Source organism: Zootoca vivipara, chromosome 17, assembly GCF_963506605.1.
Source record: "Zootoca vivipara chromosome 17, rZooViv1.1, whole genome shotgun sequence".
Classification (NCBI taxonomy): Eukaryota; Metazoa; Chordata; class Lepidosauria; order Squamata; family Lacertidae; genus Zootoca; species Zootoca vivipara.
The window spans coordinates 40,611,144-40,626,780 of record NC_083292.1 but is presented as its reverse complement, the minus strand read 5'-3'; the positions used below and the strand labels follow the sequence as shown (position 1 = coordinate 40,626,780).

The window sequence follows — 15,637 nt, the reverse complement described above, 5'->3', positions numbered from 1 at the left end:
CAAAGAGTAGTGCTGCCAACCCTGAAAGATTAATCCCTTGGAAGTGCAAAGCAAACATCATGACATTTATACATGAGCCAGTTCTTCTTGCTCTTTGGTTCTATCTTTGTTTTGTTCTTTCTTTGCTTCTTCTCCTCACCCCTCATCATACTGTGGGATGTGGTTGTGGTCTTGGATGAGGGAGGAGGGGGAGGGTTTTTGAGAACCTGGGACTTGTATTTTGTGTCAAGGGGGAGAAGTTCTCCAGGTGTCGTGTTTCAAAAGGAGAGAGACACAGAGAGAGTCACAAGTTGAACGGGGGAAATAAGAAGTGGGGCAGGATCCCAGGCTCAGCACCACTCATATCCACCCCAGAGTGGCTTGCTCTCCCCCTGAACCCCTCAAGCTTTGCTAGAGACCCTGGAGGCACATTTGCCTACAGAGACCTTCCCTGGGGTCCATGGGGTCCCCCCTCCCACTCCATTTTAGCAAAACAATTTTGCTTAGTTTAACACATTTTGTGCTATTTTCACTAATCCTTGTATTGCTTTGTACACTTTATGATTAATGCTTACAAAACAATCCTTCACTGATGCGAACACATTTTCCCAGTACATGCATATTTGTACATATTGATCAGCTGCTGAACAGCAAAGCAAAATTCAGACAAGTGTTGATTTCATCTGTCATGGATGGTTTAGCTAAGATTGCTGCATTGAAGGGGGTTGGACTAGATGACCCTTGGGAGATTTTACCATTCTATGATTCAAACTAAGTGCAAAAAGAAACAGGGGGTTGCTAAACATAGATACAGAAAAAATAATGCCTCATATCATCATAGTGTAAAATATAAGACCTGCAACTGACTCACTGAAGTTCCGAATCTCTGTGTGGGCACCTGGTGCCCATTTCCTGTTTTTAGCTCACAGCTTTCTCGGCCTGGATGACTGTGGACAAGCTTATCAGTTACTACCAACTATTTCCCTCTTAGAGGGAGCTTTGGGGCTGTGACCTGCAGCATTTTTTATGTGTGGGAATAAAAGCAGGAGCCTGTTGCTGTACCAATGAGGACAAATCAACTCTCCACCAGCAGCAGCCACACCTGAGGCTCCCTATGTTCCTGGCCAGAAATATTCATGAAATTTGTGAGCAGAGGCCATGTGATTCTTTTCTCCTTTGGTCCATTGATCTTCTCTGTGGGATGTGATACATAAGTAGCAGTCAAATACAACATTCCTAGTTTTCCTAGAGTGGACATGCAAGGGAATGTTTGGTCCAGCCACTCGAAAACTCCATGTTTTCCCCTGGCTTGGAGCATCCTTCCTCTTAAATGTGACTAGTGGTGGGTGTGACCTTACCTGTGCAGGTAACAAAAGGGCAAGGCATGCAACACACACTCCCTCTTTGACTTCCTCCGCCATTGGAGCAACAACTTTTATCTAGAAATGCACACAGGGATTGTCTCCATATAGGATAGCTCCACATGTATATACTTTGTAACTAAGTCTGCCTTCAGGGATCCAACTGTGAACTGATGATTTGAGTAAACTTATTTTATATACTTTACACAAGATTGTGGCGTGTTTATTCTTTTAAGAGGGATATAAGGGAACGTACCAGGAATCTAATATTGAGAGGTTAAACAAGCCTGCCACCAGCTACCTGCTGTGCGTTTAAAAGGGGAATGTAAAAGTCTGCTAAGTTATAGAACTTGCTAGTGCAAGTTAGGAAGGATATTAATAAACAATATATCCTCTCCTGCCTCCCTGAACATTCCCACATTCTCTTCCCTGGGTGTAAGTCCCTGGGTAAGAAAACCAGAATGCATGTTTGCTTTGTCATGCAGAGGAAAGTAACTGACATTGCTGGGGTCAACTGGAGAATAGCCCCCCTGCCTAAAAGCTCCCCACCACCACTGGAATCTCAGGGTCAATGTAGTTTGGTACCTCCTGAGGGCTCACATTCCACTGACAAGAGCCCTCACCCCACCAGACTTTCTCCTCCTTTCCACCACTGCATTCACATTCTGGCCCAAACCACCTTGGTGGGTCAGGGGGATTGGGGCGCTAGACAGATGAGGCTGGTGACAGGGAGGAGTTGCCCATGCAGGATCCCCCAGAGGGACCAGTTAGACTGGGACAGACCCTGGGGAGCTCAATGAGAGGTCTTAGTGGGGAGGGTTCCCCTTGTCCTGTCCAGGCTCCCTGTCAGTCACTCTAGTGTGCAGCACTGGCCTCATCTTTAGAGCTGCCAGAGTCAGGCTCTGGCTCAACCACTTGGCTTATTGCACCACTGGTTCCACCTTGGGAACCGACAGACTCTCCCAGCCCCAGCCTGAGATCAAGCACAGTGTTGTACCCAACTATCTCAGCCGTTCCTCATAAGGCTTGATTTCCAGACCCTTGATCAGGCATCCCCATACTCGGTCCTCCAATTCCCATCATCCCTGACCTGTTAGCTAGGGATGGTGGGAGTTGTAATGCCAAAGCATCTGGAGGGCCGAGTTTGGGGATGCCTGCCCTTGATCATCTTAGTTGCCCTCCTCTGCACATGTTCTAGCTTATTAATTTCCTTCTTAAATTGTGTTGTCTAGGTCTGGACACAGTATTCCAAGTGTGGTCTAACCAAGGCAGAATAGAGTGGGACTATTCCTTCCCTTGAACTGGACACTAGACTTCTGTTGATGCAACCTAGAATAGCATTAGCTTTTTATTTTATTTTGCTGCTGCATCACATTGTTGACTCCTGTTAAGCTTGTGATCTCCTAAGACCCCTAGATCTCTTTCACTTGTACTACTGGCAAGCCAGGTGCCCCCCCCCAATCTTATATTTGTGCTGCTGGTTATTCCTGCCTAAATTCTCTCTGAATGGCTATATGGTGCCCCTGCACTTACGCTCCCTCATTCTCAGCCACCCACATTTAAATTGCCACAAAAAAATTAAAGCTGCTCTGTCACCTTTTTTATTTTAAAATAAAACAGTCCTTGTTTAAGTGGAGCCCATCCCTTTTGCGCAGGCCCAGGTTGCCCCAGAATGTTCCCCAGTGCAGAACAAACCCAAACTCCTTCTCCAAACACTATCATGTCATCCACACACGGAGACCACACTGCTCTGCTTGTCCGTTTGGCCCTGACGGACTTCCAGACCCTCTACACTTCATTTCCCCATGTCACTGGTGCCAACATGCACTGTGCTCACTGACTCCTCCCCAGCACTGTCTGCTAGGGCATTTAGGCAATGAGCAACATCCACTACCTTCGTTCACCCCATGGTTCATCACACACCCAAGTATCTATGTGCTGATCTATATTCTTAACTACCACGATCCCACCACCCATGGAAGAGGCATCTTCCTACAAGAGGCAGTGATGACCATCATCCGGGATGGCTTGAAAAGAGGATGAGATACATTTGTGGAGGAGAAGGCTGTGAGGGATACTAGGCAGGATGGCTCCCCTCTGCCTCCACGGCTGGAGGCAGCAATGCTTCTGAATACCAGGTGCTGGAAACCACAGAAGGATAGAGCATTCTTGTGCTCAGGTCTGGCTGGCCACTGTGAGAAGAACAGGATGTCAGGCTAGATCAGTGATGGCAAACCTATGACACGCGTGTCAGACGTGACACGCAGAGCCCTCACTGCTGGCACGCGCCCCATCGGCCCATTCGCACTGTTGTTGTTGTCCCCCCCCATTTGTTCTTCCGCTTCTCCTACAGCTTGTCTCCGCTACAGCTTGTCTCCGCTGTTAAAACCCGGATCCTTGGTTGTTGTTGTTGCTGGTAGCCAGAGATTGGTTTTTTAACCCTTTCTGTGCTGTTTTTCTGGCTCTTTGGCAGACTATGATTGGGTGTAACAGCGTTCGTTACTATGTTCGCAGACTATGTCGGTGCTGCGTGTAAGTTTCAGCGAATGTATATTATTCATCATTTATTTCTGTTCTCTTCCCCCCCCCCAAAAAAAGCGCAGCAGCTTTGGGGCATTCCCCCCCAAAAAGCAAAGCAACTTTTGCACCCCCCCAAAAAAACCCTCCAAAACTTTGGTCAGCAGCTCCCCCCAAAAAAGCTCAACAACTCTGGGCACTTTGTGATAAATAAGGGTTTTTTGGTTTGGTTTGGTTAAATAATTAGTTTTTGGTTTATTAAATACAGTTATATATTACATTCATACATATTTGTTATTTAAACTATAAATATCGTGAAATTATGGTTTTTTCTCTCGAAGTGACACACCACCCGAGTTATGCTCAGTTTTTGGGTGAATTTTGACGCACCAAGATCAAAAGGTTGCCCATCACTGGGCTAGATGAGCCACTGACAGGATCTGATGTTCTGATGTTCCTGATTTCCCCTCTGGAGTTAATTTCATACCTTTGGAGTTTGGGGGCAAATGAACATTCCTTTGGGGTTTAGTTACATGTGAGTTTTGCTTCTTTGAACTTCTTTCAAGTAAATAAACATCTGGGCAATTATAATGCTTTTTGTTGTTGTTAAATTTGTAAGAGTTTCCTCAGTCTGCAAAAGCTACTTGCATTTTTCATTGCTTTGGCTCTGCCCAGATTTGTCACAAGACTTTTGTTATTACCCAGTCTTTGCAAAGAGAACAATTCTACTCCTCCCCTACAAACCACACCCAGCGTTACACTTCCGTAGAGAAGCAAGCATGGCTTTTTATTGCAGACGTTTCCTCTTCAGAATGTTGCTGTACTTTCTGGGTAAGTCCCACATTGCTTTGTCCTAAAGAGTAAGATCTGCGCCAGCAGCTGGTGTTTCCAGGAGGCTGGGGAACAGACTGACCATCATTGTCTTCCCTGACATTTGCCTCTTGCAGCTGCCGGACTCCTCTGCAGTAGGATATGGGAGCCAGCTGTATGCCATATTCCCCTCCCCTCTGAACTGCATTTAAGCCAGGCTGCCTGGAGTGTAGGAAGACTAGGGCCAGAAACTTCATTGTCCATTAACTTTTGTGATGCTTTGTATCTATGTACTTAAGTTTCAATTTGTGTGCGTGTGTGGGGGGCAATATTGAATTTATTCTGTGTTTGCCAAATTGTTTATTTCAATTTATTCTGTATTTTGTACATTTGTATTTCCAATGCTCTGTATTTTGATGTTTTGAAAGTTTGCTGTGAGCCACTTTCGGCTCAGTTCATTGAGGAACAGATGCATATCAATCAATTCCAATCAAGAGAGAAAGCAGGTTCTCCCCTTAAGGAGAGCATGGGTTGTGGAAGGGTTAACAAGACATTCCCTGGTTTGTTGGGCGGGTCAGTTTGGATGGCCACTGGGTGTATTGTTGCTGGGGAGAATGTTATGTTGCAATTATTTGTTTGACAGCCACAGCCTATATATACTGAGCAAGCAGCTTGCGGTTTCACTTTTGGTGCTTGCAACGGATCTCCCGCCCTCCCTCCCTATATTTAGGGGTTTTGTTTGTGTATGATGTTGCTGTGCCTGTCATGTAGGAATTTTGCCACTCGGCTGATTGGCTGGTGCCTTGTGGTTTTTGCCTACTACATAGCAAAATGTCACAACTTGTAAGGTTGCGGTTAGGCATTGGTTCAAATTGGATGGTGGAGGGGTACAGATTTGGCTGGGCTTGCCACTCAAAATTTCTGCTGCCTTTAGGGGTATTGCGTTAAAGGAATCCTGGGGCTCCACATGTTGGTCCATACCCCTGGTGCATGAGCCTCGGGGAGCATCTGGGAGAGAGGTCAAGGGCTTGGCGGCCTCTCAGAGGGTGCTTACTTATCCTGGCTTCCCCAGTACGCTAGGGGAGTCCGATCTGTCCCAGGCGGGGAACAGATGGCTGGGGAACCAATGCCTAAGCAACCACTCACTTCAGTTGTATTTAAATAAAGTTGTGGCCAAAATTAACGCCAAAAAACCTTAAACTTAAATTCTGTGTGAAGTGTGAGTTACTGGTGGGAAGTCTTGGTACCTCAACACGCAAGTAATGGACGACCCCATGACAGGCACAGCAACGTCATGCGCAAACAAAACCCCTAAATATAGGGAGGGAGGGAGATCCGTTGCAAGCACCAAAAGTGAAACCGCAAGCTGCTTGCTCAGTATATATAGGCTGTGGCTGTCAATCAAATAAATTGCAACATAACATTTTCCCCAGCAACAAAACACCCAGTGGCCATCCAAACTGACCCGCCCAACAAACCAGGGGATGTCTTGTTAACCCTTCCGCAACCCATGCTCTCCTTAAGGGGAGAACCTGCTTTATTGGTTACCAGTATTTTTTTTTCCTGTGTGGATGCAGGGTTACGCATGCCCCTAAACATTTTGTGAATCTAAGTTTGGCCTCATTGCGGGCCTTATCTCAATATGAATAGGAAAATGAGAGTAGCCCTAAACATTTTTTTAAAGAAAACAATCACTGTTGGTCACTAGAAGCCAGTTTCCCGTGAGAGTGGGGCAATGCCACAGTGATCTTTATTATTGAGCTCAGTTTGTAGGACAATCTGCACATAAGATGAAGGCGGCAGTTAGAGTGCCCAACGGTAGGGGGCGCCAGAGTCAATGATAGGTAGAGCTAACTCATTCTAGTTCTGTTTCTGCCTGAGATACTTAGTGCTACAAGAATAACACAGATACTAAGGAGGAGGCAGCGCCAGGGCTGTTTGAATATGAAAAAAGAAGACCGGTGGGGACTGGCTAAGAACAGCCTGAAGCAGGCAGTGCCCCACTCACCCTCAGGGAACAGTCTCCACTGCCGGGAAGTGTTGCTGCACATTTGCAACTGTTTCTCTTCTTTGCAAGGGTTTTGCAGGACTCCGAAAGGTTGCTGATGTTGGTGAGAATCAAACACCTAATCTTCACAGAAACCTTTGACAGGCACACAGGCAGGAGTACAGCAGGTGTGCATTGCTAGACCACATAGAAGCACCCTGAGCTCTCACACTCTTTCTCCTCCTCCACTGCTCTTTGCTTGGAATTATGTACCTCCTTTGTACTTGTAACAATGCCCTTCTCCTACAGGAAAGGACCACATTGTTAGGACAGCTAGGAGAATGTAATAAATGTTTAACTCAGGTATCCCCAACCTGCGGCCCTCCAGATGTTTTGGCCTACAACTCCCATGATCCCTAGCTAACAGGACCAGTGGTCAGGGATGATGGGAATTGTAGTCCAAAACATCTGGAGGGCCGAAGGTTGGGGATGCCTAGTTTAACTAGAGAGTGAGCAGTTCAAGTGGGTCAATGTACAACTCAGCAACAGTTCAGATTAATCTTGGAAATGGTAAACATCCTTTGATTTAGGTCCCAAATACCCGGGAGACTACTTCCTTCCCCGTAGACCATCTCAGCTGTTAAAACCAGCAGAAGGGGCCCTCTTGGTAGTTTCACCTCCCTCAAACATTTGGGGGGAGTGTCAGCCCAGGAGAAAACCTTCTTTGTGGCTGGCTGCTAAACTGTAGGTGTCTCTCCCCACAGAGGTGCACCCATCACCTTCATTGAAGAGTTTCCATTATATGCCGAAGATTCATCCCTTTCCCCTACCATTGACACCTGCAATATCATTTTAGGACCCTTCCTATTACTTTTTAATGCTGAACTTTAAATTATTGTAACCTGCTCTGTGGACCTTATGAAGGAGGATGGATAAGGAGTTTAAAATGTTAATGGTACTAATTTTCACCTTCTTTTTTCCCTTTTTTTTTTTGTATCTCTTCCCCCACCACCCTCCCCTCATTAGAAACTTTAAGCCATGCAGTGGGGAATCCAACCCATCAGGTGAAGGGAATCCTGGGAGGATCAGTTTTGTTTCCTGCCAATGTATCTCTAGGAATAACAGTGGAGAAAATTGAATGGGACTTTCGGCCCCAAAGGCATGGCATAGACTATTGGCTGGGGGAATTCAGACATGGGAAATGGGCGTACCGAAGTCCCCCTGACCGGTTTGGACAACGGCTAGACTTGGTGGAAGGGACAACACTAAGGCTCAAAGACCTGGAGTTGGATGATGGTGGAATCTACAATACTCGCATTTGGTTTACTAAGGCACAGTTTCAAGAACAGCGTTTCAGCCTCACTGTTTATGGTAAGTTTTTGCTTTCAGTGTTTGGCTCATGGAATAGGATCAGCACCATTTTGCTACACAGGCATTGGTAGGGGTGGGGTGAAAGCTTATTCTGTTTTCATTTCTGTTCCACAGAGTTGGTGCCAACACCACAGATAGACCACCATGTGGAATCCAAGACTCCAGGTGGATGTAATGTAACCTTGCAATGCCACACACCTGGAAGGAAAGAGCTCAAGGTCTCCTGGGAAACAGGGGTTCCTCACAGGGGCTTAGGAAAGGCTGTGAATCAGTTCCAGGTTTCTGACAATGGCAGGGAGCTCCGTGTCTTCTACTGGAACAGGTCTTTTGACTCCAAATTCACCTGCGTGGTCAGCAATCCTGTTGACCAAAAGAGAGCCTCATTTGACTTGCTCAAAATCTGCCAAAGTTATGAAGGTGAGCAATATATCCTTTCCTTCATTGTCCAGAGGAGGTCCTTTGTGGTGGAGGTTCTTGTGACTGTCCCTTCACATGAGGGATTTGAGGAGATGTGTTTGTTTTAATAAATGCTGCTCTTCACATGTTTGTGAGCAGAATTGGAGCAAACACAGCACTCCTTGAAGACTGCCCTGATCCTGTGAATTGCTGCTGCCCCCCCCCCATATCCTCCCATTCCTAGCTTAAGAAATTGATTCAGGGCAGGAAAGAAATTGATGACAGGGCATTCACAGCCCAAATCATTGTATTTCAAATGGGAAAGATTAGCAACGCTTGTTCATCTCTTGTTATTTATACTACTGCTCTCAGCTGAGCTTGAGAATGAGACTCTGAATCTCGGGATCATGGGTTCAAGCCCCACCTTGGGCAAAAGAGCGCTGCATTGCAGGGGGTTGGACTAGATGACTCTAGATGTACCTTCCAACTCTACAATTCTCTGAGATTCACTCTGGCTATTATTAGAGTATGTTTAGAGAGACTCTTTTTGCTCATTGCAGGTGGACAGTTTGGACTCCTGAGTTGGAGTCCATGGCTTATCCCTTCCATCATAGTTATTCTGGTGATAATGGTGATGGCGATGGCGAATTGGATGTGCTGGAAGATCATATTTAAAAGGCTTAGAAGAGGTAGGACCATCTCTATTGATCTTCTTCCCATCTCACCTGAGATGGGGGCTTCCTGCTAAATATACTTCTACATTTCTTTTGCTCATCCTGAGAGGAAGAGATTGGTCAGTGCCATGAACTCAATATTGTCTTTCATGTTCTCTCCACAGGTATTCACTCTGTGATGCAAAAGAAGGGGTATAGTACTCTTACATTCCAGAACTCAAAAAGGAGCAAACCAGAAGATGGTGATGATGAGGTGAGATGATCGGTGTGCAAAGCAATGATGGGGTAATTCAGGCATCCCCAAACTGTGGCCCTCCAGATGTTTTGGCCTACAACTCCAATGATCCCTAGCTATAGGACCAGTGGTCGAGGAAGATGGGAATTGTAGTCCAAAACATCTGGAGGGCCACAGTTTGGGGATGCCTGGGGTAATTGGTATATAACAACAATAGCAGCAGCAGCAACAACAACAACGTATTTGTCCCTCGCCCATCTGATACATTAGGGAGGCATTTATTACTTGTTGTTGTTGTTCAATCGTTTAGTTGTGTCCGACTCTTCGTGACCCCATGAACCAGAGCACGCCAGGCGCTCCTGTCTTCCATTGCCTCTCGCAGTTTGGTCAGACTCATGTTGGTGGCTTCGAAAACACTGTCCAACCATCTCATCCTCTGTCGTCCCTTTCTCCTTGTGCCCTCCATCTTTCCCAACATCAGGGTCTTATCCAGGGAGTCTTCTCTTCTCATGAGGTGGCCAAAGTATTGGAGCCTCAGCTTCAGGATCTGTCCTTCCAGTGAGCACTCAGGGCTGATTTCCTTCAGAATGGATAGGTTTGATCTTCTTGCAGTCCATGGGACTCTCAAGAGTCCCCTCCAGCACCAGAATTCAAAAGCATCAATTCTTCGGCGATCAGCCTTCTTTATGGTCCGGATGTATAGAAATAACAAAAACCGTGAAAGCACTAAATCATATATATATGCAACCGGAAGGGATGGAATACATAATACATATGCATATGTCTCTGAACAGACAGATAAAGCTCAAAAAGTGCAATGTTCAATGTGCAGAAAGTCCAATGCAATGAGGTGTGAAAGTCTCTCAGGCGTCCTCGTCTGTGTTATTCCCATTTCACTGGTACAGTTTCTGCAAGGGACGGACTTCATCTTAAGTAATAATTTACAATGTACTCTGTAAGCATTTACATATCCCTTTTTAAATCAATAAGCATAATAATGTCTAAAAGGTACCAACATGTTATGGTCCAGCTCTCACTTCCATACATCACTACTGGGAAAACCATAGCTTTAACTATACGGACCTTTGTTGGCAAGGCGATGTCTCTGCTTTTTAAGATGCTGTCTAGGTTTGTCATTGCTTTTCTCCCAAGAAGCAGGCGTCTTTTAATTTCGTGACTGCTGTCACCATCTGCAGTGGTCATGGAGCCCAAGAAAGTAAAATCTCTCACTGCCTCCATTTCTTCCCCTTCTATTTGCCAGGAGGTGATGGGACCAGTGGCCATGATCTTAGGTTTTTTTGATGTTGAGCTTCAGACCCTATTTTACGCTCTCCTCTTTCTTCCTCATTAAAAGGTTCTTTAATTCCTCCTCACTTTCTGCCATCAAGGTTGTGTCATCAGCATATCTGAGGTTGTTGGTATTTCTTCTGTTTATTACTCACAAAATTATTATTAAAGTTTTAATCTGTTATTTTATATATATATATAAAAGACAGCAAAGGCAACAACAAACAAATTTCAAATAGGCTAGGGACCCGATAATAAATGGCAATCAATTTGGCACAACCTGTCCCTACGAACCATCTCTGCTCGTCTGCAGGAAGCTTCTCTTAAAATTACCTTTTGCTGGCCCTGGACTCCCATCACATCCAGCCAAAATAAACATCAGCATCTCTCCCTTATGCTGGAAAGGCTGCAGAGAGAGAGGCTCATTTTCATGATGGTGGAGTTGCACGTTGGTATACTCCTTTTGGGAAAAGGTGTTTCACATTATTTCCAAAATTACGCAGCAATCGCTTCCACCCAATTCAGTTCTTGCCTTGCTATCATTAAACTCAGCAGCCCAGTTTATAATAGCTCAATACTGGAAACAAGCTATAGAAATCCCCATTTGGAATCTGGGTAAATAACTTTTGGAACGTGGCTCTATCAGAACTCCTTACTTAGCCATAGAAGGGCAATTAAAGGAACTTCAAAAACAGACACCTTTGGCCAGACTGGGCTTCCATTCTGATCCTTTATAAAATGAGACAGAATATGCTTTTATTCCATCCACAACATAAGAATCTCTGTGGAGAGGCTACTTGACTTGACAATCCATAAATAAATGTATTGCTTGTGAACTGTGTACTGTATATGAAACTTAATAAGATTGCATCACTGGACAAGTTACTGAAATTTATGTTGCTCTTGTATTTACATTAAAACTAATAACAATTATTTGTATGAAAGAAAACAAAAACAGGCCAGTGACCCAAACCTCTTGAACAAAAGACTTTTGAAATTGATTGTGGCAGGCAGCTTGTGCAAAGATCCTGTTCCCATCAGGGGGATCATGCATGCACAGTTAAAGTGAGCTGAATTGAACCCTCCTCTCACCAGCTAGTAAATGGAGGATTCAGCCCTCTGCCCTCAGTGCATGTTTTCCCCAGTGCCCCCAACAGGATTGCACTCTCCAATCACCAGGTGTTCTGGACTCTTCCCAAAATACAAACTTTATCATTGATTTAACCTGGAATCTCAAATAATAACTGAGTGCTGGAGAATGGAAATGACATACTTTTGTCAATTCAAAATGGGCAATTCCACCCGTTCTCTTATGGACTTTGTTATGGCAAGTTCTCCAGTAGCCCGTGGAACTAGAAAGCTAGCCCTAAAGGATGGGACTGAGGTGCAGGGGAGATTCCTGCTTTTAGGCCAATTGGTATCCTTTCTTAGAGAACTCTGGACCTGGACATGACTTTAATTTGGTCCAGGGTTCAGGTGGGCCCAAATGCCCAGGAACTCTATTAGGAGTTGCATCCCCAGAGTCCCTCCTCTCATATTTTCTCTTCCCTTGCAGGTTGACTCAGACAGAGAGGATTTCTCAAGCAGTTCCAAACTACCCAGGGGATCCTTTCCTTCTCTCGGTTCTTATGCAATCTCAGAAACAGAGCCCTCAGAGGTTGAATACTGCATCCCACAGACCAACATGGGAGATCAGGCACATCTCCTGGAGCCACTGCCAAGGAATTCATTAAAGGTTCCTCAGGGGAAAGAGCCATTGAAGACCTCTCAATGCTCCCAGTTGAGCCGGAACTACAGCCTGCCCAGCACCTTTGAACACTGGTCCCAAGAGTCCCTTGACCATGCCAAAGAGCAACGCAACCATTCTTGTCCAGTGAATGCGGTTGGGGTCTCCTTGAGAGCAAGGAAGGTCAGGAAGAGGCCAGGTTTGTGGTCCTATTAAAGCAGAATGTGAGAACAACAAAGAACCAGCTTTGGTACAGAACCAAGGATGGTTGTAATGAAGGGGTTTTTTTTGGGGGGGGGTGTCTATTTTCAATAATGCTGGGCACAGAAGACCCATTTCTTCCAGAAAAGAGGAAGCTTAGTTACTCCCAGGAGCTTTTAAAGGCTGTCACTTGGTATCAACAGAATCCATCCTGTTGGAAGGGGGACTGGGGTGACTACCAGAAAAAGGGAAAGTGAAGACCAAAATGACTGAAAGCAAAGCTGTTCGTCTCCAGCAAGGGCAATGGTGGTTTCTGCCCTGCCTTTGCTCCTGCTTTGGGGGGGGGGAGAGAGAGAGAGAGGTGGTATTGTTCTGTGACTGCTGGTTCAATACAGTGCAACCTCAGGTTATGTTACCTTCAGGTAACGTAATTTTCGGGTTGCGAATGTGGCAAACCCGGAAGTGTATTCTCCCAGGTTTTGCTGTGTGTGCATGCCCAGAAATAACGCCTCTGCTTACGAAATGCGTAGATTTGGGTGGGAGGGTCCCCACAAACCATAACAATGAATAAATGGCAGGGTTTTGATTAATTGGGATATGGATTAAAGTACAGGCTGCAGGGCTGTGCCAGGCAGAGGAAATCCTAGGCTAAAAGGTAAAGGTAAAGGACCCGAAACTGCATTGTATGGTTTGTTTGAGGAGCTTAAGAAGGGAAGACAGGCTTATCTTTCTTCCAGTATGAGACTGTAAAATTGTACTTTCACTTTTACGCTGTGGATTCTTCTGCTCTCAGAGCTGAGAGAGAGAGCACCATGATTGCTTGTCTGTATATTCTGTAAATAAATTTGTAGTTTAGAACCACAATGTCTCTAACTTCTTGCTGTGTTGAGCCAGAAGGATAGTGTGCTTACACCAGCTGGTGTAGGTCACTGGGAGAGCCCTGGAGAAGAAGGGGGTGCCTTTTCCAGAGTTACACTCACTGGAGTACGTCCAGAGGAATGGGGGCTGCAGGCACCCCAAGGTGTTTTCTCCCAACACCCTGACAGTTATGTCTAGTCGCAGATGACTCTGGGGTTGCGGCGCTCATCTCTCTTTACAGGCCGAAGGAGCTGGTGTTTTTCCACAGACAGCTTTCCGGGTCATGTCGCCAGCAGGACTAACCGCTTCTGCTTCTGGTGCAATGGAACAACGAAACCAGAGCACACACAGAAATGCCATTTACCTTCCCAGCAGAGTGGTACCTATTTATCTACTTGCACTTTGATGTACTTTTGAACTGCTAGGTTGACAGGACCTGGGACCAAGCAACGGGAGCTCACCCCGTCACGGGGATTCAAACTGCTGACCTTCTGATCAGCAAGTCCAAGAGGCTCAGTGGTTTAGACCACAGTGCCACTCAGCTCATGCCAAACAGCCTGCCTGAGCTAGGACCATCAAGGAACAATAGCAAAAAATTGAGGGACAACACGGAGAAATGTAAAGTACTACACTTGGGCAAAAATAATGAAAGGCACCAATACAGGATGGGAGACACCTGACTTGAGAGCAGTACATGTGAAAAGGATCTAGGAGTCTTGGTAGACCACAAACTGGACATGAGTCAACAGTGTGATGCAGCAGCTAAAAAAAGCCAATGCAATTCTGGGCTGCATCAATAGGAGTATAGCATCTAGATCAAGGGAAGTAATAGTACCACTGTATTCTGCTCTGGTCAGACCTCACCTGGAGTACTGTGTCCAGTTCTGGGCACCACAGTTCAAGAAGGATACTGACAAGCTGGAACGTGTCCAGAAGAGGGCAACCAAAATGGTAAAAGGCCTGGAAACCATGCCTTATGAGGAACAGCTTAGGGAGCTGGGTATGTTTAGCCTGGAGAAGAGAAGGTTAAGGGGTGATATGATAGCCATGTTCAAATATATAAAAGGGTGTCATATAGAGGAGGGAGAAAGGTTGTTTTCTGCTGCTCCAGAGAAGCGGACACGGAGCAATAGATTTAACCTACAAGAAAGAAGATTCCGCCTAAACATTAGGAAGAACTTCCTGGCAGTAAGAGCTGTTCGGCAGTGGAATTTGCTGCTAAGGAGTGTGGTGGAGTCTCCTTCTTTGGAGGTCTTTAAGCAGAAGCTTGACAGCCATCTTTCAGGAATGCTTTAGTGGTGTTTCCTGCTTGGCAGGGGGTTCGACTGGATGGCCCTTGTGGTCTCTTCCAATTCTATGATTCTATGACATTAACAATACAAGAAAACTTCCTTCTCCTTGCCCCAGGTGTGAACAGGAAGGGGTTTTTTGGGAAGATTGCCAGGGGAGGAGGATACTGGGAGGAAGAAGGAAGAGTAAGAACTGAGATTTATCTTGGGTAGGTTGGCTGCAGGCGCTGTCGCACTTTGAAATTACCATGCCATAAGATCTGGACTAATGCCATGCAGACTGAAGGTGTAAATAGGTGAATAAACCCTTTTTCTTAGACCGTGTGTGATGCCTGGGATCCTATGGGCTCTTGCCATTGCTAGGCAGAGAGAGAGGCAGGCACCCGACTTTTGCAACAATACATTGGTCTGGAATGCAAGGTTGTTTTCACTCTTCTCTCTGGCAAAACATCCACAAAAGAGACTTTCTTTTGGGAAGGAGACATATTTTCCGTACCAGAGGAACTAATAGGTAGAGAGGCAAATATTTTAACAACAGCAGAGTGACGGTGCTTGTCTGGTGTAAATAAGCAGGGAGTTCCAAAGAGTAGTGCTGCCAACCCTGAAAAAATGATCCCTTGGAAAGTGCAAATCAAACATTATGGCATTTATACATGAGCCAGTTCTTCTTGCTGTTTGGTTCAATCTTCGTTTTATTCTTTCTTTGCTTCTTCTCATCCCTCATCAGACTGTGGGATGTGGTTGTGGTCTCGGAGGAGGGGGTGGGTTTTTGAGAATAGTGAACTTGTATTTTGTCTGAAGAGGCAGAAGTTCTCCAGGTGGTATTTCAAAAGGAGAAGGGAGAGAGAGAGAGAGAGAGAGAGAGAGAGAGAGAGAGAGAGAGAGAGAGAGAGAGAGAGAGAGAGAGAGAGAGAGAGAGAATCAAAAGTTTAACCAGTGGGGCAGA

The 15,637-nt window shown here is 45.6% G+C and overlaps 1 protein-coding gene across 1 annotated transcript; it reads left to right on the top strand.

The window, feature by feature from the left end:
• The first annotated feature begins 4,633 nt into the window (after positions 1-4,633).
• LOC118078660 (SLAM family member 6) lies at positions 4,634-14,324 on the top strand. The gene is made up of 7 exons (XM_060269703.1): positions 4,634-4,688; positions 6,745-6,842; positions 7,681-8,025; positions 8,140-8,442; positions 8,982-9,110; positions 9,260-9,348; positions 12,173-14,324. The coding sequence occupies exons 2-7, from the start codon at positions 6,773-6,775 to the stop codon at positions 12,557-12,559; spliced, it is 1,323 nt and encodes a 440-aa protein (XP_060125686.1). The 5' UTR covers positions 4,634-4,688; positions 6,745-6,772; the 3' UTR covers positions 12,560-14,324.
• Positions 14,325-15,637: the final 1,313 nt, after the last annotated feature.

Excerpts from the sequence above, each read along its gene's own strand:
- LOC118078660 (XM_060269703.1), top strand. The coding sequence starts at position 6,773 with ATGTTGGTGAGAATCAAACACCTAATCTTCACAGAAACCTTTGACAGG. Across the intron at positions 8,026-8,139 it reads TTTCAGCCTCACTGTTTATG|AGTTGGTGCCAACACCACAG; the intron begins GTAAGTTTTTGC and ends TCTGTTCCACAG. Across the intron at positions 9,111-9,259 it reads ATTTAAAAGGCTTAGAAGAG|GTATTCACTCTGTGATGCAA; the intron begins GTAGGACCATCT and ends TTCTCTCCACAG.